General features: G+C 43.8%; 1 protein-coding gene across 1 annotated transcript in view; it reads left to right on the top strand.

The window, feature by feature from the left end:
* Positions 1-24,763, top strand: part of TMEM232 (transmembrane protein 232) — a 141,823-nt gene that overhangs the window by 78,469 nt on the left and 38,591 nt on the right. Inside the window, exon 11 of the mRNA XM_048851252.2 lies at positions 4,927-5,105. Within this exon, the coding sequence (XP_048707209.2) occupies positions 4,927-5,105 (179 nt within the window). The remainder of the gene's footprint in view (positions 1-4,926; positions 5,106-24,763) is intronic.

The following is a 24,763-nucleotide window of genomic DNA, read 5'->3' as shown; positions in this document are numbered from 1 at the left end:
AATACATCCACTGCTTTCCCTTCATCCACAGAACCAGTAATCTCATCATAAAAGGCGATTAGATTAGTCAGGCATGACCTTCCCTTGGTGAATCCATGCTGGCTGTTCCTGATCACTTTCCTCTCATGCAAGTGCTTCAGGATTGATTCTTTGAGGACCCGCTCCATGATTTTTCCAGGGACTGAGGTGAGGCTGACTGGCCTGTAGTTCCCAGGATCCTCCTTCTTCCCTTTTTTAAAGATTGGCACTACATTAGCCTTTTTCCAGTCATCCGGGACTTCCCCCGTTCGCCATGAGTTTTCAAAGATAATGGCCAATGGCTCTGCAATCACAGCCGCCAATTCCTTCAGCACTCTCGGATGCAACTCATCCGGCCCCATGGACTTGTGCACGTCCAGCTTTTCTAAATAGTCCCTAACCACCTCTATCTCCACAGAGGGCTGGCCATCTCTTCCCCATTTTGTGATGCCCAGAGCAGCAGTCTGGGAGCTGACCTTGTTAGTGAAGCCAGAGGCAAAAAAAGCATTGAGTACATTGTCAATTAGCTTTTTCCACATCCTCTGTCACTAGGTTGCCTCCCTCATTCAGTAAGGGGCCCACACTTTCTTGGCTTTCTTCTTGTTGCCAACATACCTGAAGAAACCCTTCTTGTTACTCTTGACATCTCTTGCTAGCTGCAGCTCCAGGTGCGATTTGGCCCTCCTGATATCATTCCTACATGCCCGAGCAATATTTTTATACTCTTCCCTGGTCATATGTCCAACCTTCCACTTCTTGTAAGCTTCTTTTTTATGTTTAAGATCCGCTAGGATTTCACCGTTAAGCCAAGCTGGTCGCCTGCCATATTTACTATTCTTTCGACACATCGGGATGGTTTGTCCCTGTAACCTCAACAGGGATTCCTTGAAATACAGCCAGCTCTCCTGGACTCCTTTCCCCTTCATGTTAGTCCCCCAGGGGATCCTGGCCATCCGTTCCCTGAGGGAGTCGAAGTCTGCTTTCCTGAAGTCCAGGGTCCGTATCCTGCTGCTTACCTTTCTTCCCTGCATCAGGATCCTGAACTCAACCAACTCATGGTCACTGCCTCCCAGATTCCCATCCACTTTTGCTTCCCCCACTACTTCTACCCGGTTTGTGAGCAGCAGGTCAAGAAAAGCACCCCCCCTAGTTGGCTCCTCTAGCACTTGCGCCAGGAAATTGTCCCCTACGCTTTCCAAAAACTTCCTGGATTGTCTATGCACTGCTGTATTGCTCTCCCAGCAGATATCAGGAAAATTAAAGTCACCCATGAGAATCAGGGCATGTGATCTAGCAGCTTCCGTGAGCTGCCGGAAGAAAGCCTCATCTACCTCATCCCCCTGGTCCGGTGGTCTATAGCAGACTCCCACCACTACATCACTCTTGTTGCACACACTTCTAAACTTAATCCAGAGACACTCAGGTTTTTCTACAGTTTCGTACTGGAGCTCTGAGCAGTCATACTGCTCCCTTACATACAGTGCTACTCCCCCACCTTTTTTGCCCTGCCTGTCCTTCCTGAACAGTTTATAACCATCCATGACAGTACTCCAGTCATGTGAGTTATCCCACCAAGTCTCTGTTATTCCAATCACGTCATAGTTCCTTGACATCACCAGGACCTCCAGTTCTCCCTGCTTGTTTCCAAGGCTTTGTGCATTCGTATATAAGCACTTGAGATAACCTGTTGATCGCCCCTCATTCCCAGTATGAGGCAGGAGCCCTCCCCTCACAGACATTCCTGCCTGTGCTTCCTCCCGGTATCCCGCTTTCCCACTTACCTCAGGGCTTTGGTCTCCTTTCCCCGGTGAACCTAGTTTAAAGCCCTCCTCACTAGGTTAGCCAGCCTGCTGGCAAAGATGCTCTTCCCTCTCTTCGTAAGATGGAGCCCGTCTCTGCCCAGCACTCCTCCTTCATGGAACACCATCCCATGGTCAAAGAATCCAAAGCCTTCTCTCCGACACCACCTGCGTAGCCATTCATTGACTTCGATGATTCGACGGTCCCTACCCAGGCCTTTTCCTTCCACGGGAAGGATGGACGAGAACACCACTTGCGCCTCCAACTCCTTTATCCTTCTTCCCAGAGCCACGTAGTCCGCAGTGATCCGCTCAAGGTCATTCTTGGCAGTATCATTGGTGCCCACGTGGAGAAGCAGGAAGGGGTAGCGATCTGAGGGCTTGATGATCTCGGCAGTCTCTCCGTCACATCGCGAATCCTAGCCCCTGGCAAGCAGCAGACTTCTCGGTTTTCCCGGTCAGGGCGGCAGATAGATGACTCAGTCCCCTGGAGGAGAGAGTCCCCGACCACCACCACCCGCCTTCTCCTCTTGGGAGTGGTGGTCGTGGAACCCCCAACCTCAGGACATCGCATCTCATGCCTTCCAACCAGCGGAGTCTCCTTCTGCTTTCTCGCCCCAGACATATCATCTGGTCCACTCTCTGCAACGGTACCTGTGGAGAGAACATGAAAGCGGTTATGTTGGATCACATCCAAAAGCTACAGTTTATATTCTCATGGAGTACCCTCCATCAATTTTGAGAGAACTACCAAGTAGTCCACTGGCTCCCATTCATTTCAGGATTCCATTTACAAATTTACCTCCTTAATTTTAAAACCTTCCATGGAGTTGATTCAGCCTCTTCATGGACCTTTTTGTTCTCAAATCCCTGCTCCACACCCTCTTTAAATCTTGTACTTGACCTGTCTGTTCCTTCATGCAATCTGCCCACTATGGGCAGGGGAGGCTTTGCTGCAATTCCTGTAATCTGGAACAACCTTCCTGTAGCTCTCTGCTCATACTAGTATTCTCTCTGGTTGAAAATCTTTTGTAAACACGCACGCTGCCTCTTCCTTTGCCTAAATTTCTTAATTTCTCTCATGCCCCTGTGTTCATTTATTAATTTTAACATAGTTACAAGGTGTAAAGCCTTTTGGGATAGTTTGTATGAAAGACCCTCTACAAAACAAAATTGGATTGTATATACGTCCTGCATGGTGTCATTTATTTTTTCTTATAGTTTGCATGATCTCTTTCTCATCTAATTAATTTTCCAGTGTTTGTTTTGTGTTCTCTTCCTATAATTATCAGTCACACCATGATTTTTGGTTCTCTGTATACCTTGTATTTGCTTTAGTGCAATATTATTTACACATTCACCTTATAATTCATGGTTGAAAGAACAGATTCAGTGAATACTTTCTTTACAAGGCACTGGCTACTAAGTGTCCTCTATAGCTTTGGTTTCAGATCCACTTTTGAAGGTCTTCAGTGCAACTACTTAAAGTCTTACTGGACTTAAGTAATTCAGAAAAAATGGATTTGTGTCTCCTCACTGTTTTTGAAGTACATTCGTTGTACTTCAGCCTCTGACGCTTTGTGCTTGAGGTCTCTGGGCCAAGTTCTGCTCTTAGTTACACTGACTCACTGTTTTGTGCCTGTTATCCATGCTGACTTATCAGTTATCCAGAATCTTGTTAATCAGGTTCATACCATTTGTGCTAGTTTTAAATTCTCTCAGGCTGACCTTCAAGCTGCAGATCTCCATGATGGTAACAACTTGGGTAACAGAGTTGTCCCCTAGAAATCAATAATCCTCAAATTGCAAACAACTCATCGCTTGCTTTTGGGACCTGTGCTTGACCACTAGTACACGTGAAGGGATATAATGCTCAAAACCAACGATTACCTTCAAAAACAGGAAATACAGTACGTTTTCTGGAACTGATCAATGATTTAATAATACCATTTGCGTATACATACATTCATTCACATAATTTTATGTTTTTTTGTGTTGTTAGACCTGAATGTTTTGGGGTCTAGTGTCCAAAAGATTCAGAATAATACTTTTATTTCCAATAGCTTTAAGCTATACATATTTTATGTTTGTAAGATACAGCCTACAATAGTGTGGGTTTGTTCCAGAGTTCATGCTACATTAATCTCAATTCTAACAAGGGCAACTAAATCTCTTATTTAATATTTATAAATCTGAATATTTTGTGCACAGTTCCCTTAAAAATACTCCAGTCCTCTTCTTCCTTAAATTCACTAGGAATACACAGTGGCACTGGCTTCTATAAAAAACTGTCTCCGATCTTGATACAGCAAGGTGCTCAGCACCATCTGCCAATTGCTAAGCCTTCTGAGCTCTTGTTGACTTCAAAGGGAATCAAACATGCTACTGAGCACCTTTCAGGAGGCACTCAGCAGACTGCAGGACCAGGCTGCTAGATAGCAAGTGAGCATTACCTCATTATTTGAAATTTCCCTTAGACTACTAAGGGCGTGTAGGGGACATTATGAATGTGGAGGTAGTGTTATTTAAGACAACATGGGAAAGGTTTTCAGGGCAACCACTGTAATTTAACTTGTTTGGTTCCTTTGACACTTTAAATACTTTTATGCTTATATGAAGTCTTCTACCTTCTGTTCCGAACAGAAAAGGGAATGGCAGTATTTTTTCATAAGAGCTGAACAATAGTGCACTGAGATCAAATCATTTTGCAAGTCTGGAATACTGTAATGGAGACTTATTTCCATTAGCGGGCTTAGGCATTTTAACTTGATACTTAATCCCTCCCACTCCATTTCCCCCTCCTTTCCCAGACACCCCCCCCCAAACACACACAGAGTTTTCTTAGTCAGACTCACATATGCCAACAAAATCTGTGATCTAAGAGATTTGATTATTCTGTTCCAAAATCAAGTATCCCCTGTAGGATGGCTGAATTCACTAAGCCAAGCTCTCTGCAACACTTCCCACAAAAACCTAAAGCATACTTTTCTGTATTATATTAACTCTGCATTTAATAAAGGTTTTCTGTTTCTTTGTCTCTTCCTAAAATAGATTAATCTGATACCAAAATTGTTACATGTACCACATGCTAAAATATAATTATTTGCAGGTGAAGAACTATTCTGGGTTATTCGCTATGGTGTTGTTTACAATCTCGTTGTGATGTGCAATGAACTCTGTGGGGATGTGAGTCGAGAAGGCTTAAGGAATGCAGTATGGAAAGCTTTACAGAAACAAAAGAACAATGAAAAGGATAGCCGAATCCTGGAAGCCATAAGAGTAGCTGAGGTATGTATAAAATCTAGAACTGGAATAGACCATCACTCCAGCTGGTCACCAGTGCATCATAATCTAAACACTTATTTTTAGAGTGAAAAAATGAGGGTACCTTTAATTAAAGGAGCAATCTCTGAGCCGTGACTGGTAGCAAATGCATAGGTTAGTGGTATTGGTCTCTGCAGCCTACTTTGATATTTGTCAAAATGTGGAGGTACTTTAATTTAAAATAGGTTTTAAAGGGTTACTGTTTAGGTAAAAACTGACTTATTTTAAGTTTGATACAGCAAAGAATATACTTTGGCTTCTAAATCCCTTAATATTTCTATTGTTTTTTTTATATCGCCTCCATGTTATTCAAACACACCAAAAATAGTGAATGAGTTTCTCTGTCTGGTTTTCTGGTCAGCAGTTAACTATTATTAGTGATCTTTACAGTCCTGCCAATATTGCTGGTGGCTGATGCCTAGGCAGGAATAAGACACTGCTATACTACCTTTTGCTCAGATGGAAACAAAAGACTAAAAAGAATCATTGTGTTTTCTAAGGTTCAGTCCAGCTCTCATGGCAATCAGTGTTAAAACTGCTATGGATCTCAACAGTGTGGGATTATTTATTCTGTGAACGACGTTATTGCCTAGAGTCCCCAGGTGAGATCAGGTCCCCATTGTGCTAGCTACTGTACAAACACAAAGTAAGAGGCAGTCCCTGCCTCAAAGAGTTTACACTTCAAGTAGACAAGAGAAACAAAGGGTGGGAGAAAGGGTGTATTATCCCCATTTTACAGATGTGGAACATAGACTCCGAGATAAAATGACTTGCCCAAGATCACACAGGAGGGTCTGTGGGAGGGTGAGGAATTGAACCCAGGACGCTGAATCACAATCAAATGCTTTTATCACAAGACTGTACCTTTTAAAAAAAATCCCAAACATCAGTGCTCACTAGACAATACCTCTGAGTTGTGTAACATTTCAAGGGGCACCAGGCAGGGTTATCTCCTATAGACATCATTGTTAACTCTATCCACTGAGCCTTTGAAAGTAGTTCTTCAGAGTTAATGAAGGAAGGAAATCAGGGGACTTAACAGGGTGAACAAGGAGCAAAAAAATCTTCTAAATGCTGATGCTGATATTTTATTTAACTTAATGAAAACAGATGATTTCATTCTGTAACTTCTTAAACTGTCAGCTATATTTTGCTATATCTCAGAGCAGAACATTAAACTGGAAACAGTGTCTGTCAATATCTAGAGGGTCTAGTCTATCATATTTTATCCACAGAATAGAAGTAGGTAAAAGGGTAACATCACTGGGACTTAAGAATTTGGCAATTATTTTTTCAAGTGTGCTTTAGAGGAATGTAGACTCCATTCTTCATAATATAGAAACAGAATTACAGAAGTGGGATAAGTTACAGTTAAGACAGGTAAGGAAGATAAATGTGTTGAAAATGGTGCCTGCAGAAAAGTTAAATTATGTATTAAATTCTCTGCCCAGTCCTATTATCTTAGGAAATTAGATAAGAATGTCTGATTTATTTAACTGTGATGAAAATAGGCCTAGGAGATTAAGTATTGAAATCTTTGATAGCCTAGAGAACACAAGGGGATTTGTCAGCTATTCACTAGATATTCTTGGACATTTGCCTTTGCCCAACATAATTAAGGCATATTGTTTACCTTTTCCTGCATAAGTGCATGTGGAGTGAGGGGGTGGGTGCGTGGGGGGCAGGGGAGGGAAGGAATGCTTAGACTAGCACTCCTTGAATGCAGGTGGTAGGTAGTTTCACACCCAGCAGCAACCCACAATGATAAGGAGCGTGATGAACTGGGCTTGAGGCATGGTCATGGCCCCTCCCACTTCACATGCATACTAGCATCTGGCAGCAGGTGCAAGGAGAGGATAGTGGTGTATGGGAGGGAATATATAATGTATCTTTTACTAGCAGGAATAAGGAACATTATCCAGCATGCTTCCCACAGTGTTCTGAGAGATCCTCTCAGCAAAAACTACAGAGCACTTCCATTCAGCTGCTACAGGTACACCTACACACAGCACTCACCCTGGGATCAAGGCAACCGTATGTTCCTGAAGCTAACTAGCACCTCAGCACAAATAGAGATCGAAAAGGTAAATTTCCCTACTTCATTTTCAGTGAACCACATTACAAGATAATTGATAATGGCCTTGTATGTGTACAGAAGATCTCCTGTGGACCATGCTTAGAGGTGTGCACATGACAACCTTTGCCTAAAGGTGAATAATATAATCTTTATTAATTAAATTCAGGTATGGTGTGAGCAGGTGCGACTTCTATTGAAGTCAATGGGCAATGTTCATTCCTACACTAAATTTTTGTCCTTATAGGAAGAAAATAGTTTCTCTAGGAATAATATTTTCCAGCCTTGCCAGGAATCACAATAGGATTTGACAGGTTTCAGAGTAGCAGCCATGTTAGTCTTAGAGACTAAAAAATTTATTTGAGCATAAGCTTTCGTGAGCTACAGCTCACTTCATCGGATGCATTCAATCAAATCAATAGGATCAAATCAGTAGGATTTGAGTTAGAAACTTTGAAAATGGAAACAATTCCCCCAAGTAATACATATACAAGTATAAATAGATATAGATTGTACTGTTGCAGTGAAATGAATTTACATGTGTGCTTTAAGGTTATTGCAAAATAATGAAAAATTTAACTTGCTAAAACAAAGTAGCTGTTTGTAGCCCATTAAGAGCATGTTTTCCTAGACTTATGACCTCCACATCTTTAAGCAGATTACAGTAGCTGCTTTCAAGGTACTTTAGTTGCTTCCAGGATACAGTGGAATTGCTTTTCAGATTGTGGTAGATGCGCATTTGCCATTCAACCCCACATCATGAGAACTGCAAAATTGTCTACCACCACCAGTGCTAACAGGAAGGCAGCCACAAGCTCCTCTAAATAGATCAGTCACAGGCATTAAAACCAAATAGCGGATCAGCAAGAGGGGAAAGGAGAAGCAATCAGTTCACAACTTCCTATTACCTCAGCCCTGGTCTACACTAGGACTTTAGGTCGAATTTAGCAGCGTTAAATCTAAACCTGCACCCGTCCACACAATGAAGCCCTTTATTTCGACTTAAAGGGCTCTTAAAATCGATTTCCTTACTCCACCCCTGACAAGTGGATTAGCGCTTAAATCGACGTTGCCGGCTCGAATTTGGGGTACTGTGGACACAATTCGATGGTATTGGCCTCCGGGAGCTATCCCAGAGTGCTCCATTGTGACCGCTCTGGACAGCACTCTCAACTCAGATGCACTGGCCAGGTAGACAGGAAAAGAACCGCGAACTTTTGAATCTCATTTCCTGTTTGGCCAGCGTGGCAAGCTGCAGGTGACCATGCAGAGCTCATCAGCACAGGTGACCATGATGGAGTCCCAGAATTGCAAAAGAGCTCCAGCACGGACCGAACGGGAGGTACGGGATCTGATCGCTGTTTGGGGAGAGGAATCCGTGCTATCAGAACTCCGTTCCAGTTTTCGAAATGCCAAAACCTTTGTGAAAATCTCCCAGGGCATGAAGGACAGAGGCCATAACAGGGACCCGAAGCAGTGCCGCGTGAAACTGAAGGAGCTGAGGCAAGCCTACCAGAAAACCAGAGAGGCGAACAGCCGCTCTGGGTCAGAGCCCCAAACATGCCGCTTCTATGATGAGCTCCATGCCATTTTAGGGGGTTCAGCCACCACTACCCCAGCCGTGTTGTTTGACTCCTTCAATGGAGATGGAGGCAATACGGAAGCAGGTTTTGGGGACGAAGAAGATGATGATGAGGAGGAGGTTGTAGATAGCTCACAGCAAGCAAGCGGAGAAACCGGTTTTCCCGACAGCCAGGAACTGTTTCTCACCCTAGACCTGGAGCCAGTACCCCCCGAACCCACCCAAGGCTGCCTCCTGGACCCAGCAGGCGGAGAAGGGACCTCTGGTGAGTGTACCTTTTAAAATACTATATACATGGTTTAAAAGCAAGCATGTGAAAGGATTACTTTGCCCTGGCATTTGCGGTTCTCCTAGATGTAGTCCTAAAGCCTTTGCAAAAGGTTTCTGGGGAGGGCAGCCTTATTGCGTCCTTCATGGTAGGACACTTTACCACTCCAGGCCAGTAACACGTACTCGGGAATCATTGTAGAACAAAGCATTGCAGTGTATTTTTGCTGGCATTCAAACAACATCTGTTCTTTATCTCTCTGTGTTATCCTCAGGAGAGTGAGATATAATTCATGGTCACCTGGTTGAAATAGAGTGCTTTTCTTCAGGGGACACTCAGAGGAGCCCATTCCTGCTGGGCTGTTTGCCTGTGGCTAAACAGAAATGTTCCCCGCTGCTAGCCACAGGGAGGGGGGAAGGTTGAGGGGTTAGTCACGCGGTGGGAGGAGGCAAAATGCGACCTTGTAACGAAAGCACATGTGCTATGTATGTAATGTTAACAGCAAGGTTTACCCTGAAAGAGTGTAGCGACTGTTTTATAAAATGTGTCTTTTTAAATACCGCTGTCCCTTTTTTTTTCTCCACCAGCTGCATGTGTTTCAATGATCACAGGATCTTCTCCTTCCCAGAGGCTAGTGAAGCTTAGAAAGAAAAAAAAACGCACTCGCGATGAAATGTTCTCCGAGCTCATGCTGTCCTCCCACACTGACAGAGCACAGACGAATGCGTGGAGGCAAATAATGTCAGAGTGCAGGAAAGCACAAAATGACCGGGAGGAGAGGTGGCGGGCTGAAGAGAGTAAGTGGCAGGCTGAAGAGAGTAAGTGGCGGGCTGAAGACAGGGCTGAAGCTCAAATGTGGCGGCAGCGTGATGAGAGGAGGCAGGATTCAATGCTGAGGCTGCTGCAGGACCAAACCAGTATGCTCCAGTGTATGGTTGAGCTGCAGCAAAGGCAGCTGGAGCACAGACTGCCACAGCAGCCCCTCTGTAACCAACCGCCCTCCTCCCCAAGTTCCATAGCCTCCACACCCAGACGCCCAAGAACGCGGTGGGGGGGCCTCCGGCCAACCAGCCACTCCACCACAGAGGATTGCCCAAAAAAAAGAAGGCTGTCATTCAATAAATTTTAAAGTTGTAAACTTTTAAAGTGCTGTGCTTAAAGTACTGTGTGGCATTTTCCTTCCCTCCTCCACCACCCCTCCTGGGCTACCTTGGTAGTCATCCCCCTATTTGTGTGATGAATGAATAAAGAATGCATGAATGTGAAGCAACAATGACTTTATTGCCTCTGCAAGCGGTGATTGAAGGGAGGAGGGGCGGGTGGTTAGCTTACAGGGAAGTAGAGTGAACCAAGGGGCGGGGGATTTCATCAAGGAGAAACAAACAGAACTTTCACACCGTAGCCTGGCCAGTCATGAAACTGGTTTTCAAAGCTTCTCTGATGCGTACCGCACCCTCCTGTGCTCTTCTAACCACCCTGGTGTCTGGCTGCGCGTAACCAGCAGCCAGGTGATTTGCCTCAACCTCCCACCCCGCCATAAACGTCTCCCCCTTACTCTCACAGATATTGTGGAGCACACAGCAAGCAGTAATAACAGTGGGAATATTGGTTTCGCTGAGGTCTAAGCGAGTCAGTAAACTGCGCCAGCGTGCCTTTAAACGTCCAAATGCACATTCTACCACAATTCTGCACTTGCTCAGCCTGTAGTTGAACAGCTCTTGACTACTGTCCAGGCTGCCTGTGTACGGCTTCATGAGCCATGGCATTAAGGGGTAGGCTGGGTCCCCAAGGATACATATAGGCATTTCAACATCCCCAACAGTTATTTTCTGGTCTGGGAATAAAGTCCCTTCCTGCAGCTTTTGAAACAGACCAGAGTTCCTGAAGATGCGAGCATCATGCACCTTTCCCGGCCGTCCCACGTTAATGTTGGTGAAACGTCCCTTGTGATCCACCAGAGCTTGCAGCACTATCGAAAAGTACCCCTTGCGGTTTATGTACTCGGCGGCTTGGTGCTCCGGTGCCATGATAGGGATATGGGTTCCGTCTATAGCCCCACCACAGTTAGGGAATCCCATTGCAGCAAAGCCATCCAGTATGACCTGCACATTTCCCAGGGTCACTACCCTTGATATCAGCAGATCTTTGATTGCGTGGGCTACTTGCATCACAGCAGCCCCCACAGTAGATTTGCCCACTCCAAATTGATTCCCAACTGACCGGTAGCTGTCTGGCGTTGCAAGCTTCCACAGGGCTATCGCCACTCGCTTCTCAACTGTGAGGGCTGCTCTCATCTTGGTATTCATGCGCCTCAGGGCAGGGGAAAGCAAGTCACAAAGTTCCATGAAAGTGCCCTTACGCATGCGAAAGTTCGCAGCCACTGGGAATCGTCCCAGACCTGCAACACTATGCGGTCCCACCAGTCTGTGCTTGTTTCCCGAGCCCAGAATCGGTGTTCCACAGCATGAACCTGCCCCATTAGCACCATGATGCATGCATTGGCAGGGCCCATGCTTTCAGAGAAATCTGTGTCCATGTCCTGATCACTCACGTGACCGCGCTGACGTCGCCTCCTCGCCCGGTATCGCTTTGCCAGGTTCTGGTGCTGCATATACTGCTGGATAATGCGTGTGGTGTTTAATGTGCTCCTAATAGCCAAAGTGAGCTGAGCGGCCTCCATGCTTGCCTTGGTATGGCGTCCGCACAGAAAAAAGGCGCGGAACGATTGTCTGCCGTTGCTCTGACGGAGGGAGGGGCGACTGACGACACGGCTTACAGGGTTGGCTTCAGGGAGCTAAAATCAACAAAGGGGGTGCCTGTACATCAAGGAGTATTTCAGGCAGGACTTCACGGAGGGTTCCAATAAGAAATGGTGCACCTAAGTTATTGTTCTTATTGGAACAAGGAGGTTAGCCTGGCCTCTGACTGATACATGCCTAGATTTACCTCGCTGCACCTTCTCTGTGAGTGACTGCAGTGTGACCTAGAGGAATGAGTCCCCTAGACAGGGGAGGAGGCAAATGAGTACAAAACAAATCTGGTCTATTTCTTGTTTTGACCCACTCCATCTATCTTTTACATCTTTGGCTGGCAGCAGACGGTGCAGAAGGACTGCATGCCATCCACATCTCATGGCTGCTCGGCAGAAGATGGTACAGTACGACTGCTAGCAATCCTCATCTCTTGCCTGCCTGGCAGAAGATGGTACAGTACGACTGCTAGCAGTCCGTATCGCCTGCCCGCTCACCATAAGACGGTTCAATAGGACTGACTGCAGGACTAAAGAGAATGACCTGGTCAAGTCACTCCAAATTTAGTCCCTGCGCCCATGTCTGCCCAGGCGCTCCCAGCCGACGTGGCCAGGAGCACCTCGGACACGACGAGGACGACTACCAATCGTATTGCACCGTCTGCTGCCAGAAGGCAATGGGTTGCTGCTACTGTGCAGCAAAGCCGTACCGCGTCTGCCAGCACCCAGGAGACATAGCGTGACGGTTACCTGAGCGGGCTCCATGCTTGCCGTGGTATGGAGTCTGCACAGGTAACTCAGGAAAAAAGGCACGAAACGATTGTCTGCCCTTGCTTTCACGGAGGGAGGGAGAGAAGGGGGGGCTGACGATATGTACCCTGAACCACCCGCGACAATGTTTTAGCCCCATCAGACATTGCGATCTCAACCCAGAATTCCAATGGGCAGCGGAGACTGCAGGAACTGTGGGATAGCTATCCACAGTGCAACGCTCCGGAAGTCGACTCTAGCCTCAGTACTGTGGAAGCACTCCACCGAGTTAATGCACTTAATGCACTTAGAGCATTTTCTGTGGGGACACACACACTCGAATATATAAAACCGATTTCTAAAAAAACGACTTCTATAAATTCGACCTTATTCCGTAGTGTAGACATACCCAAAGGGTATATCTCTTGATTTAAAATAAGAACTCCCTGAACTTTCCTTCAATCCCCAAACCAACTCCAAACATCCTTTGGATTTCCAAACCGTTTGATAAATACTCCTCACCTCTCCCCTCCCCTCAATCCCAACACAAGGCTTTCCCATTTCTTACATGTCCTCTCAGGAGCCTGCCATCTCCCCGAAATACACACACACAATGTCAGAGTCTTGGATTATGTAGATTGTAAGCCCCTTTGCAGGGGCAGGTCAGGGGGCCTTGTTTTCTTACTCTCTGTAAAGTGCCTCACTCACTGCTGGCAAAATAAGTAATAATTCAGGGAGAAGGAAGAAGCCTGACTCACCATCCATCTTCCAGTCCCTTAGGAAGTGATCTGCCCAGTCTGCTCTCCCAGATCCACTGAGGGTCTTCTGCTGGGGGTGGGCTTGACCAACTGACCCCCCCCCCACACACACACTGAGCAGCGGAATACAGTGGTTTTGCTGATACTTTCTTACAGTTTAAACAGTATAGTAGGATTAATGCCTCAGAGTGCACCATGGCATTGTGAAGTTCCCCAAGCTAACAGGGTTTCTTTGGAAAGGAAGGCAGGAGAGAGCTCTTGTACTGTGAATTTCATGCATTTTGAGCCATACATTCCATAGTCCTTTTAGACAGAGCACCAGACTAGGAGTCCAGCGAACCAGGTTCTCTTCCCAGCTCTACCACTGGCCTGATGGGTGATGTCACTTTTCTGTGCCTCAGTTTCCCTATCTAACAATAATTACAATTCTACTGACCTCTGTTGTAAAGCACTTTGCGATCTACTGATGAAAAGTGCTAGACATTGTTATTATTTAAAAGAAGCAGTTTAGTAGAATGCTGCTGAGTAGGTATAGGGTCCTGCTGTATTAGAAAAGGAGCAGGTTACTGGTAACAGTCAGAAGCTAATACTGCACTGAATTAGTAGAAAGGAGACATGCCAGACTATTGTCTTAAGAGAATAGATACATTAGGAAAGAGAACAAGACCATCCAGTTTCTCCTTGAAAAAATTGTCTCATGTGTAGAATGAGTTAGTAACATGCCTTCTAATTCGCATGTTTACTGTTAGGGTGCTGACCGCACTTTGGTGTCCCTATAGGAGGGCTTTTATAATATTTATAGACAAAGACTTAGGCATCATGCTGCATGCCTAACCACCATTGGGATCTGTATGCCACGCCTCATATTTTGACTTGGCAGAATTCGGTTTTTATTTTTAAGAATTTCAACAGATAAAAATAAAAATTAATATTAATTTCACAGTTGGACAAAATTGTGGGGTGAGGCATCAGGAAGAAGGTCAGACAATTATTTACTGACACCGAGACTCAGAAAGCTAAAGCTTTATATCCATTAAACACACATATTGTCAACTTTACATATAAAAATAAACAAAGTTAATATCCTTAAATCAAACTCTGTGGTTCTCAAGCAGATTTTTATTACTTTGTCTATCTGTGAATTTCAGTTACCAATGGAAATTTGTTGGTTTGTGTGTGGATAGCAAAATCAAAGTTTATTGACGTTTACTGATAATCTAATCCTTCCAACCCTAGTCATACTGCATTTTGTCTGTTTCTAGATGGTTTCAATTAACCATTTTTCTGATTTCTGACTACACACCAGGAAAAAAAATCATGAATGTTTTTGGGGAATGGCCCTATCACACATGTAAGATTAACTAGATATGTAAATTCTGGCACTTATGTCAACAATAAATGGGACTCAACAGCGTACAAGGAATTTCATCAGACTCTGTTGTTGATATAATATTAGTGATCCTGAATATAGCCCTGTATTCAAAGCTTAGTATAAGAATTTCTTGGATGCTTTATTTTACTTGTTAGCATTTTGTAGGTCGTTCCATTACTATATTATGCATATTACATGTGTTGATTTCACTGATTTTTTTTAATGTTTTCAGTTGCTTCTCTTTTGCCACATGAGAATATTAATAAGTTTCCAAAAAGTGTTTTCAAAACTCCCCTAAGTTAAGACTTAGGATATGTCTAGACTACCACTTTTGTCAGTATAACTTGTTACTCAGGGGTGTGAATAAGCCATCCCCCAAGTGACATAAATTACTCCAACCTTAATGCCGGTGTGGGCAGCACTACGTCAGCGGAGAGCATCTCCTACCACCATTTGTTGAGGGTGGATTAATTAGGTCAACAGGAGAGCTCTCTCCCATCAGCTTAGAGAGGCTACACTAGAGAGCTTATAGCAGCGCAGCTGCATCAGTACAGTGAAGTCATAGCCTTAGATTCATGTGTCACCATCTCCTTTTTCCTGTCAGACCCCACAGAAGTCTCTCAGCAAGGTGCAGTGTATGCACAGGGGTAAGGGTGAAGACTGGGTTTGAATAGATGTGCTGGAGGCAGAGAGAATCACAGAAGTGTAGGACTGGAAGGGATCTCAATAGGTCATCTAGTCCAGTCCCCTGCACTGAGGCAAGACTACATATTATCTAGACCATCCCTGACAGACTTTTGTCTAGTCTGTTCTTAAAAACCTCCAGTGATGGAAATGCCACAACCTTCCTAGGTAATTTGTTCCAGTGCTTAACTGCCTTTACAGTTAGGAAACTTTTCCTAATGTCTAACCTAAATCTCCCTTGCTGCAATTTAAGCCCATTAAGTCTTGTCCTGTCCTCAGTGGACAAGGAGAACAATTTATCACCCTTGTCTTTATAACAACCTTTTACACAATTGAGGACTGTTATCAGTGTCTCCCCTCTATTCTCCTACACCCTAGTCTTCTCCAGAGTAAACAAATTCAATTTTTTCAATCTTTCCGCATAGGTCATGTTTTCTAGATCTTTAATTTCTGTTGCTCTCCTCTGGACTTTCTCCAATTTGTCCACATCTTTCCCAAAGTGTGGTACCTCAGTTGAGGCCTTATCAGTCTTGAGCAGAGCAGAAGAAGTACTGGGTACTTCTCATGTCTTGCTTACAACACTTCTGCTAATGCATCCCAGAATGATGTTTGCTCTTTTTCTCCTCCCCTCCCCGCCCCCAAAAGTGTTATCCTATTGATTCGTTGCTTGTGATCCACTATAACCCCTGGATCCTTTGCTGCAGTACTCCTTCCCAAACAGTCATTTCCCAGTTGTATTTGTGCAGTTGATTATTCCTTCCTAAGTGTAGTACTTTGCATTTGTCCTTATTGAATTTCATCCTGTTTAATTCAGTAAATTTCTCCAGTTTGTCGAGATCATTTTGAATTTTCACCCTGTCCTCCAAAGTGCTTGCGACCCCTCCCAGCTCAGCATCATCTGCATGATTCACAAGTTTACTTTCTCTGCTATTATCCAAATCATTTATAAAGATATTGAATAGAACTGGACCCAGGACAGAACCCTGGGGGATCCCACTTGAGATGCCCTTCCAGCTGGATTGTGAACCATTGATAACTATTCTCCCTGTGCCTCCACACAAATGCAGCCCCAAGGGGCTCCTTGGCAGCATGATTCAAAGGGAGAAATCGTGCCAGGAAGCCAAAGGGACTACTGAGTCCAGAGATGGTGCAGAGACACAGTGTCTTTTTGTGGTTGGCCTTGATCACCTGAATATACCCAGTTGTGGGAGTGGGGCCCACAGCCTTTTCCATGAAGGAGCAAATGCTTTAACCTCACCTCCCCCAACCATAGGATAATTTGTTACAGTGGGAGGATGTTTGTGGAGGGATGATCATAGAATTCAGGAGGGGTGATCTGGGCCCAAATGCCTACATACACAGTAGCTGCCTGTAGGTGCAATTGTGAGAGTGTTTGCTTGAAACAGTACCCTGTTCAAGCTGGCAAAGTAATGAAATTGGTTGTAGAGGCAAAAGCAATTTCACAAGTTCATGGAAAGTGAAAGAGCTGAACACACAACTACTTAACTTAGTGCACTTCCTGAGTGCTCCTGAACTTCCACTCAGCATGGATGTGCTCAATAGCTTAATGGATTCTTGCCTCTCAGCATGCTGAAGTATATGTCTTTACCAGACATCTCAGCATAAAACAACTTTTCAACGGGCTCTCCACCACAACCATGTTCAAAAGGCTGAAACCTGCTCTGTATAATTTTAAGAGCTAGAAGAGACAGGCATTGAAATTATGTTACCCCGATTAATTAGATGTTGCAGATATTAAGCTATGATAATATAACATTTCAGTGTTACTTTGATTAATGTGGCAGAAGATTTTTTTCAAATTACTCTGGTGTTCCATTGTGTAGCATTTTCCCCCTTTCTCTTTTGCAGCTGATATTTCTGATTTCTTTCTATCAGAAACAGCAGCCTAAAGAGTATACTGAGTAGTACTATAGTGCCCCAGGCTGCTAGAGAACTGTGTGAGGAAAAAAACCTCTCTCTGATGATTTATTCCTATCAATCCTTAAGAGAACCATGGTGCTCTTTTCAAGGGCTGTCTTCTACCCTTCCTTTCTTGGGGCTAGGTTTGTGCAATCCTTACTCACACTGGTGAGTACCTATTCACATGAGTAGCCTCTCAAAATAGTGGCATAGGGAACAATGACCCTGGGATGCTATTCAAACTCTCAAAACAATTAGATGCACACAGCACCTTCTACACAGATGCTCCTGCAGTGCAGCGAAAGTGTAGTTATGCCAGGCAGAGCTCATTCATATTATTTAGTGCAGGGACTGTGGTATAGTGGATAAAAAAGGCAGCAATGCCTGGGGAGAGCTTTGCATGACAGCAGCGTAATCACACACCATGGGCAGTAGTCCTCATTCCAGTTGTGGGACTCACCATAAAAAGTATACCCAGAGGGGTTAAGGATAAAGGAGGAATACAAAGGCAACAGCAAGTGTCTCAGAGGTATGGTAGAAGGAACTCCATGGCAGCTAGAAAATCATTCTGTCCATTGCAGTGAGGCAAATCCACTCCCTCAAGAATCTGACTTCTCAAAGTGTAGCTCACCCTGACTTGTCATATCAGACATGGACATGGACAGTGTCCTCAATATGACAAATGCCATGGTTCATACTCCAGCTGTAGATTTTACTATTCCTGCTGTAAGTATCTAACAACAATGAATGGAAGTACTCCAGCATGTACAGACAAGGTGTTGTGCTTGATGCAGTTTTTGGTCAATGTGATGTGACCCCCCCTTTGTGCCTCTGTTTTCACCAACAATTCCATGCAGGACAGACTGGGGGATGGCAGTGCAGAAGGAATCCTGCTTTCTCACAAGAGGAAGTGTATGCCATGCTATGCAGATGTGGGGAAATATGGTGAGGATTTGTATAGTCATCCTTATTTCTTGCTGAGATGGTCTGTCACCATTTAACTGTCCCTGTGACTGTACCCTAACTAATCCCAGTGGTGTTCCTCAAACAGTGATGGCCTCTCACAAGTAGGCATAGCACCAGGCTGTGGTCAGTAAAATGCTTAAATAAACAGGTCCTGCAATTTTTTCCCCCCTCTTAGCCTGCAGCATTGCTAATGCTAATGCCAAACAAATAAACTGCCACCCACTGGCTTGCAGTGGGTGCGCACACACACGGTAACTAATACGGCTGATCACAGTAAGGCAGCTGGTGTGAAGCAGTCACCTGCTGTAGTCACTCCGAGGTGCAGTTTCTGTTGCACACTACTGGGGCTGCACTAGCCCTTTGGGATGCAGTGACCCCCTTTGAAAATGATCTGCTGGATAAGTTTCCAAAGGCACACTCCTATTATCCCCTTCTGGGAGGTGCAACCCACTAGTGTCTGAATTGCCTGTTATTACTAGTGGAAGTGGCTGATTTAGCAGTGCAAACATTTTGAAAATTCATGTCCCCGTAGGGTGCACACTTGGTTACAGATCTGGGCACATCAGTTTGACAAACTATACCTCGGGGGAGTGCCCTGTAACCCCCATATTTCTCATTTATATAAAATTGTGATCTTGCATATAAAGCATGCCATGTAAGGTATCAGGGGAAAGGTTATTATCTGCTGAAAGTCACTCTTTTATCTAAATAGGTATATAAATAGTGCATGTGAAATAACGAGATTGTGTTGTATGGCTGCCAGTAAAACATGCAGTAAGTTGGGGAATCGACCAGATAATAGTTCCACAAAGACAACAGAAAGAAAAGTAACCAATGCCTGGGTAGGTGTCAAACCACCATCAGCCACCATTGTCCAGCAGGGGAGCTACAATTCAGTGACTCACCTGCACAAGACCACACCAGGGGCATTGCTCAACCTTGCCTGGGGACTCAACAATTCCCACCAGACATGCCTGGATTTGTGTTCTCCAAGCACATGGACTAAGGGTATAAAACAGAACACCGTGGGCCCATGCTTTGCCTTTTCTCCTCCCCCTCTCCTTTGCTACAGATAACAAGGACACTCAGAAGACTGAAGACTCCAACAGAGGAGACTTGTCCAGGTTTCAAGGGTGAAACCTGTTGTGACGGGTTCTTCCCCCCTTTGGGGTGCCACCTGGAACTGGGGTATCACTGAGCCCACCTGATCCACCAGCTTGGGTTCCCTTAACACTATACTGTTATGCAGCCTGTCAAGCCCTTCCCCAGGCTTCAGACTGCACTTTACCAGTACACATACAGGTAGGGACACACCTATCTGCAGCTATACACACAGATGCTGAGATCAGCTCTGCATGGGAAGGCTCAGCTAAGGAATGGCCCAGTTAATGAAGTGCACCCCCGCTCTAGAGTGTAAAACTAAAAACCATCTTGTACTGCACAGAGAACTGTACAGCATAAGCTCAAGAAATTCACCCCCTCCCTCAACGTGGAGAGGAATATATACAGCTTTTTGCCCCAAGTTATGATTTCCAGACACACTGGTTTTAGACAAAACAAACGCAAGTTTATTAACTACAAAAGATAGATTTGAAGTGATTATAAGGGATAGCAAACAGATCAAAGCAGATTACTTAGCAAATAGAACATATATGCAATCTAAGCTTAATATACTAAAGAAACTGTAGCAAATTCTCACCCTAAATGTTGTTTTAGGCAGCCTGAAGAGAGTCTTGAAGGCAAGCTGCATTTGCTTGCAGCTATATCTTTCACAGGCCAGACAACCCTTTAGCCTGGGCTCAGCCCTTCTCCCCTAATCTTTTTGTTCTCAGGCGTTTCCAGCAGTCCTCTTTCTTGGGTGGGGAGTCAATGAAGAATGCATCACAATGATGTCACTCCCCTGCTTTAGTTTTTGCATATGGCGGGAATCCTTTGTCTCTCAATTTGATCCCCAGTCGGTGGAAAAACACTAGTATTATCATAGACTTGGTGACTTGGTCCCATGTCCCTGCAGCCATAACTCAGACACTGTTTGCACCATCCCCAGGAAGGCTTTTTGGTGGGTGATTAGCAACTTCTAAGACCTATTGTTCTCCCTAATGGCCCTTCCCAGTGAGCCATCGAGACTGATTGCATTCTGTCTAGTGGGTGTTCCCCAGGTGTAAAAACCTTTGTAATAGATGTATAGACAATATTCCTAGCTTCAGATACAAAAATGATACATGCATACAAATAGGATAATCAATCATAACCTTTTCAATGATATCTCACATGACCTATCTTGTATAAAATACATCATAGTTAGGCCATAATATCTCATAATAGCTCTATGAAGAATACAGGGGCTGTGGTCAGATGTTGGCTGCATGTGTGTTCATTCAGTGTGCTGTCCCAGCTAGCAGAGATAGCATACCTCAATTAAACTGCCCAATAAATCCACAGACTTGGTTTTCAGTGAAGGCACCTGGCCTGGTTTATTTTTGACGAAGCACGGTAATAGCACCTGGCAGACTGAGGACACTAAGACATGTATGCTCGTAACAATGGACACAGCTCAGTCAGTGGTGGGACTTCTACTGCTCCCTAGGCTAGCCAAAGATACTCCCTCTGAGATACATCTTTATACCCCAGTTCAAACAAGTTAGTACTGCCCCTTCGACATAGTTAGTTACTGCCTCTGACATCACTAGTTATCACCGATCATCTTGTTGTACATGTTGGTTCAATAAAAACATCTCTATTACGTACTGTCATCCTGACCATATCTTTTAGGAGGGGTCAGTGTGTTCCAGTTATCTCTGGGGAATGTTTTTGTACCATCCTTGATATCGGGATGTTCTGGTACCACTTGATATCAGGGTATGTTTGCATGACCACTCTGTGACTAGCACTTCTTAGGAATGTGCATTTCTGCAATATCAGTCCTGTTCTTGCCAAATTCAGTCCTGCCTCAGACTAGGCCTCTAATACAAGGGCTTTTGTCTCAGGCTCTCTTCTTATTCTGGGGCATAGTGTCACACCTGTGTATTATGAACTGCAATATCCAGTGGGGTGAGAGAAACTGCTTAATCTTGAAGTTGCCCAGTCTAACAGGGTTGAGAATTTAGACTGCATGCTTATATATTTTCTTTTCTTTTGGTAACCACTCTGACTTTTTGCGTATCACTTATAATTGCTTAAAATCTATCTTTTGTCATCAGTAAACTTGTTTTACCATTTATCTTTACCAGTGAGTTTGCCTGAAGTGCCTGGTAAATCTGCTCGGGTTTACAAAGGCTAGTCCTATGTCTACTTTCCATTGATGAAGTGGTGAACCAATTAAATTTGCACTGCTTGTCTTGAGCAGTGCAAGATGGTATATCCCTGACGTACAGTGCTGGGATGTGGGGGGATTTAGCTGGTGCCTTTCTCTGTGTGATTCATGCGTGGCTCTGGGAGCATTTATGGAATCTGGCTGGGTATGGGACACATGCAGTTGTGCTGATAACAGTGCCTGGAGGCATTGTGAGAGACAGCCCAGATTGGAGAATTAAGGGGGCACAGCAGTCCCACGGTTCCAGGCTGCACCCCAGGGATCCTGTCAAACCAGATGCTTCCAATCTCTCAAACTCCCAGATTCATGCCAGTGAAATTAGTATCATGCTATGGACATGCATTTGCTAACAAGTCTCAAACATGTGCATTGGTACTCAGTCCAAAAATAATCAATGCAGATATTTACAGAGAAGCAGAAACAGAGCCTTAAACTGAGACCTTCATCTGGCAAATCAATAATCCAGACTAAATTGTGACCCTGACGTTTGAGAGGAAAATAGAAAATTGCCACGTACACACACATTAGCATAATAAGTAAATGTTAATTGATGTGCTTTAATTGTGATAGTTCCTGGGAAATTTGCAATGAGCAAGGCTTTACTGTATGGGCACATACAGCATATGCTGGAACATCTAGGAAGAGTCATCATGTCTAAAGCACTTTCTACCATCTGCTAGAAAGACTGAAATATTGAAAGGTTTTTTTCCTCCACTTTCGCTGACTCCTCATATATACAACTGACTTCATTCTTGCCATTTATGACCCATTAATATTTTGTGTAGTTTGTCTCTTATATATTTTATGCTACTGAATTACATTATAGTAATGGGTACAGAAAGAACAAAAGATAAATAACTTTCCAGACTGACAGCCAGCCTTATGGATTCATTGCCTTACACCCACGTTTTGTGCTGTAGTTCAAGGATAGAAATTGCTGTTTACTGAAACAGATGTCAGTCATTTAAAGTTTTTCATTTTTAGGCTGTCTCACCAAGTCAGGCACAGCTAAAGCTGGAGGACTCTCACAGCTACTGGGCGCAACTTTGGGCGGCACATTTGTGGGTTCCTTTCTCACTCCTCTTGAGAGCAATTTGATCCTTGACATAGCTCAAGAAAGCCCCACAGCTGCTCTAGACTAACCACAGCTTTCAGTAGGGCCTACAAAGGGCCATCCACCTTGATGGAGAAAAACTGTATTCTAGTTATGCACCATTTCCACCTCCAACCCAATAACCACCCTGGCTCTGCTTTGCTGGGGGCTGCTGGGAGGATGGCACAGAAAGTGTCCATGGCATTGGGGACACCCTAACAGTGGGAGAAGATCCAGGTGCTTTCTAGTTCCTTCACACCACAGGAACGGCACAAAGGAACTGGCTTGGAGCTGAGGGTTATGGCCACGGACAGTTCTGAATTGGCTTACATCACTCCCTTTGGTCATCACAAAGTGCAGCATTGATGGGTCTAAGGGCAGTTAAGTCTAGGTCTCCTATGCCAGAAGAGGGTTACTGTAACTATACTGGGCCTTTCAGAAGGGGAGACAGAGTGTGGTAAGGGTTCTATGAAGGACTTGGAAAAACTATATAAGTGAACAAAAATATTTGTTTTCGTTTTAAAAACTGAAAAAGGGCAGATTACCACTTACCATGTCACATAGAAATCACCTTCAGGGAAAGAGTGAGTCACTGTCAGAGAGACTAACGTAATATGTTGACCCTAAAGCAAGAGGTTGCATATTAGTTCCTCTGTGAACATGGGGGAAAATCTACAGTGGCTCTGTTTGCCACAGGCTTAAAATCCAGAGGCTTTCTTTTGGGTATATGGAAAAAAGTAATAAAAGGTGTGACTGACAGTGAACACATTCTCTATTCACTGGGGAAAGCAAGCTCCTGTATAGTTTTTCCATGTTCATAGTTCTTCTACTGAGGAGAGACAAGGGTTCATAAAGTATCAAAAAAATGAAATGCTATAGTATTTTTCCCATTTCTATGTTAAAGTCAGCCAAAACAATTTTAATGACATTTGTACACAGACAAATCTGATGAGAAATTGTATGCCGAGTCTGTGCATAGAATGAATATCTACACCTCAGTTATAAATGCTTGGGGAAAATAGAAACAAAACGAGGATTTATAATGGAAATGCTGTCACTACATAGTTATGGCTGTGTCACTAGCAGAAGCTGCTTTAAAAAAAAAGTTAAAAGGTTTAGGAACTGAAGTAAAATGAAATAAGTTGTACAGTTACTAACTTTCTTAATTGTTTAAATCTACCTACATAATGATATTAATAAATGTTACCCAAAAAAAATCAGACTTCGGTAATGCTAAGTAGTATGATAGAATAAAGAAAGCTTTTTTTGTATCAGTGTCAATCTGTTTACCATTACAAGGCTTGAGAGGCATATAAAATGAAGTCTGACCGACTGGTAAAGGGCTGCACAAAATTTGTAACATTCAGTAAATAGTTTGTCATTGGTATTTTAAAACAGAATAGACAGCATGCAACATCCTATTTACTTTCAAGAATGAACAATTATATTATGAACATAAAAAAGTGACTAATTATAACATTGTGTGCCATTTTGAAGCTAAGAGCTTCAATGGTTATAACCAGATTCTGACAAAGAAAAATATGCCTTATGGGCATCTCTAAGTTAAAACATCCTCAGAGAAAAAATAATTAAAAACAGTCAAGGACATCACCAAAACAAGGTAACAGGAACAGAAACATGATACTAGGGGGGTTTGGATTTTACTATTAAAATATAAAAAACTAAGAAGAAACAAAAAATTGTTATTCCCCTCCCAAAAAATGTTTTGAATTTGTATGCAGTGTTTTTGTAGCTATGTCAGTCCCAGGATATTAGAGAAACAAGGTAAGTGAGGTAATATTTTTTATTGGACTAACTTCTGTTGGCAAGAGAAACAAGCTGGGCCAATAAAAGATATTACTTCACACACCCTGTCTCTGTTCAGAGTTTGTAATTTATCTCTTGTATAGCTAATATCCTTCTAGATTGAGGGATAGTTTCAGACATTCAATCAAAACAGTTATATATATCAGCACAGCTGTATATTGACACATACAATGTCCCATTTAAATGGGAGGGACAAAGTTCAAAGTTTCTGAAACTGAGCATACATTTTTCATGTGCCTCTATTTGCACATATAAAACTAAATTAG

Source organism: Caretta caretta, chromosome 5, assembly GCF_965140235.1.
Source record: "Caretta caretta isolate rCarCar2 chromosome 5, rCarCar1.hap1, whole genome shotgun sequence".
Classification (NCBI taxonomy): domain Eukaryota; kingdom Metazoa; phylum Chordata; order Testudines; family Cheloniidae; genus Caretta; species Caretta caretta.
This window is presented reverse-complemented; position numbering and strand designations above follow the sequence as displayed.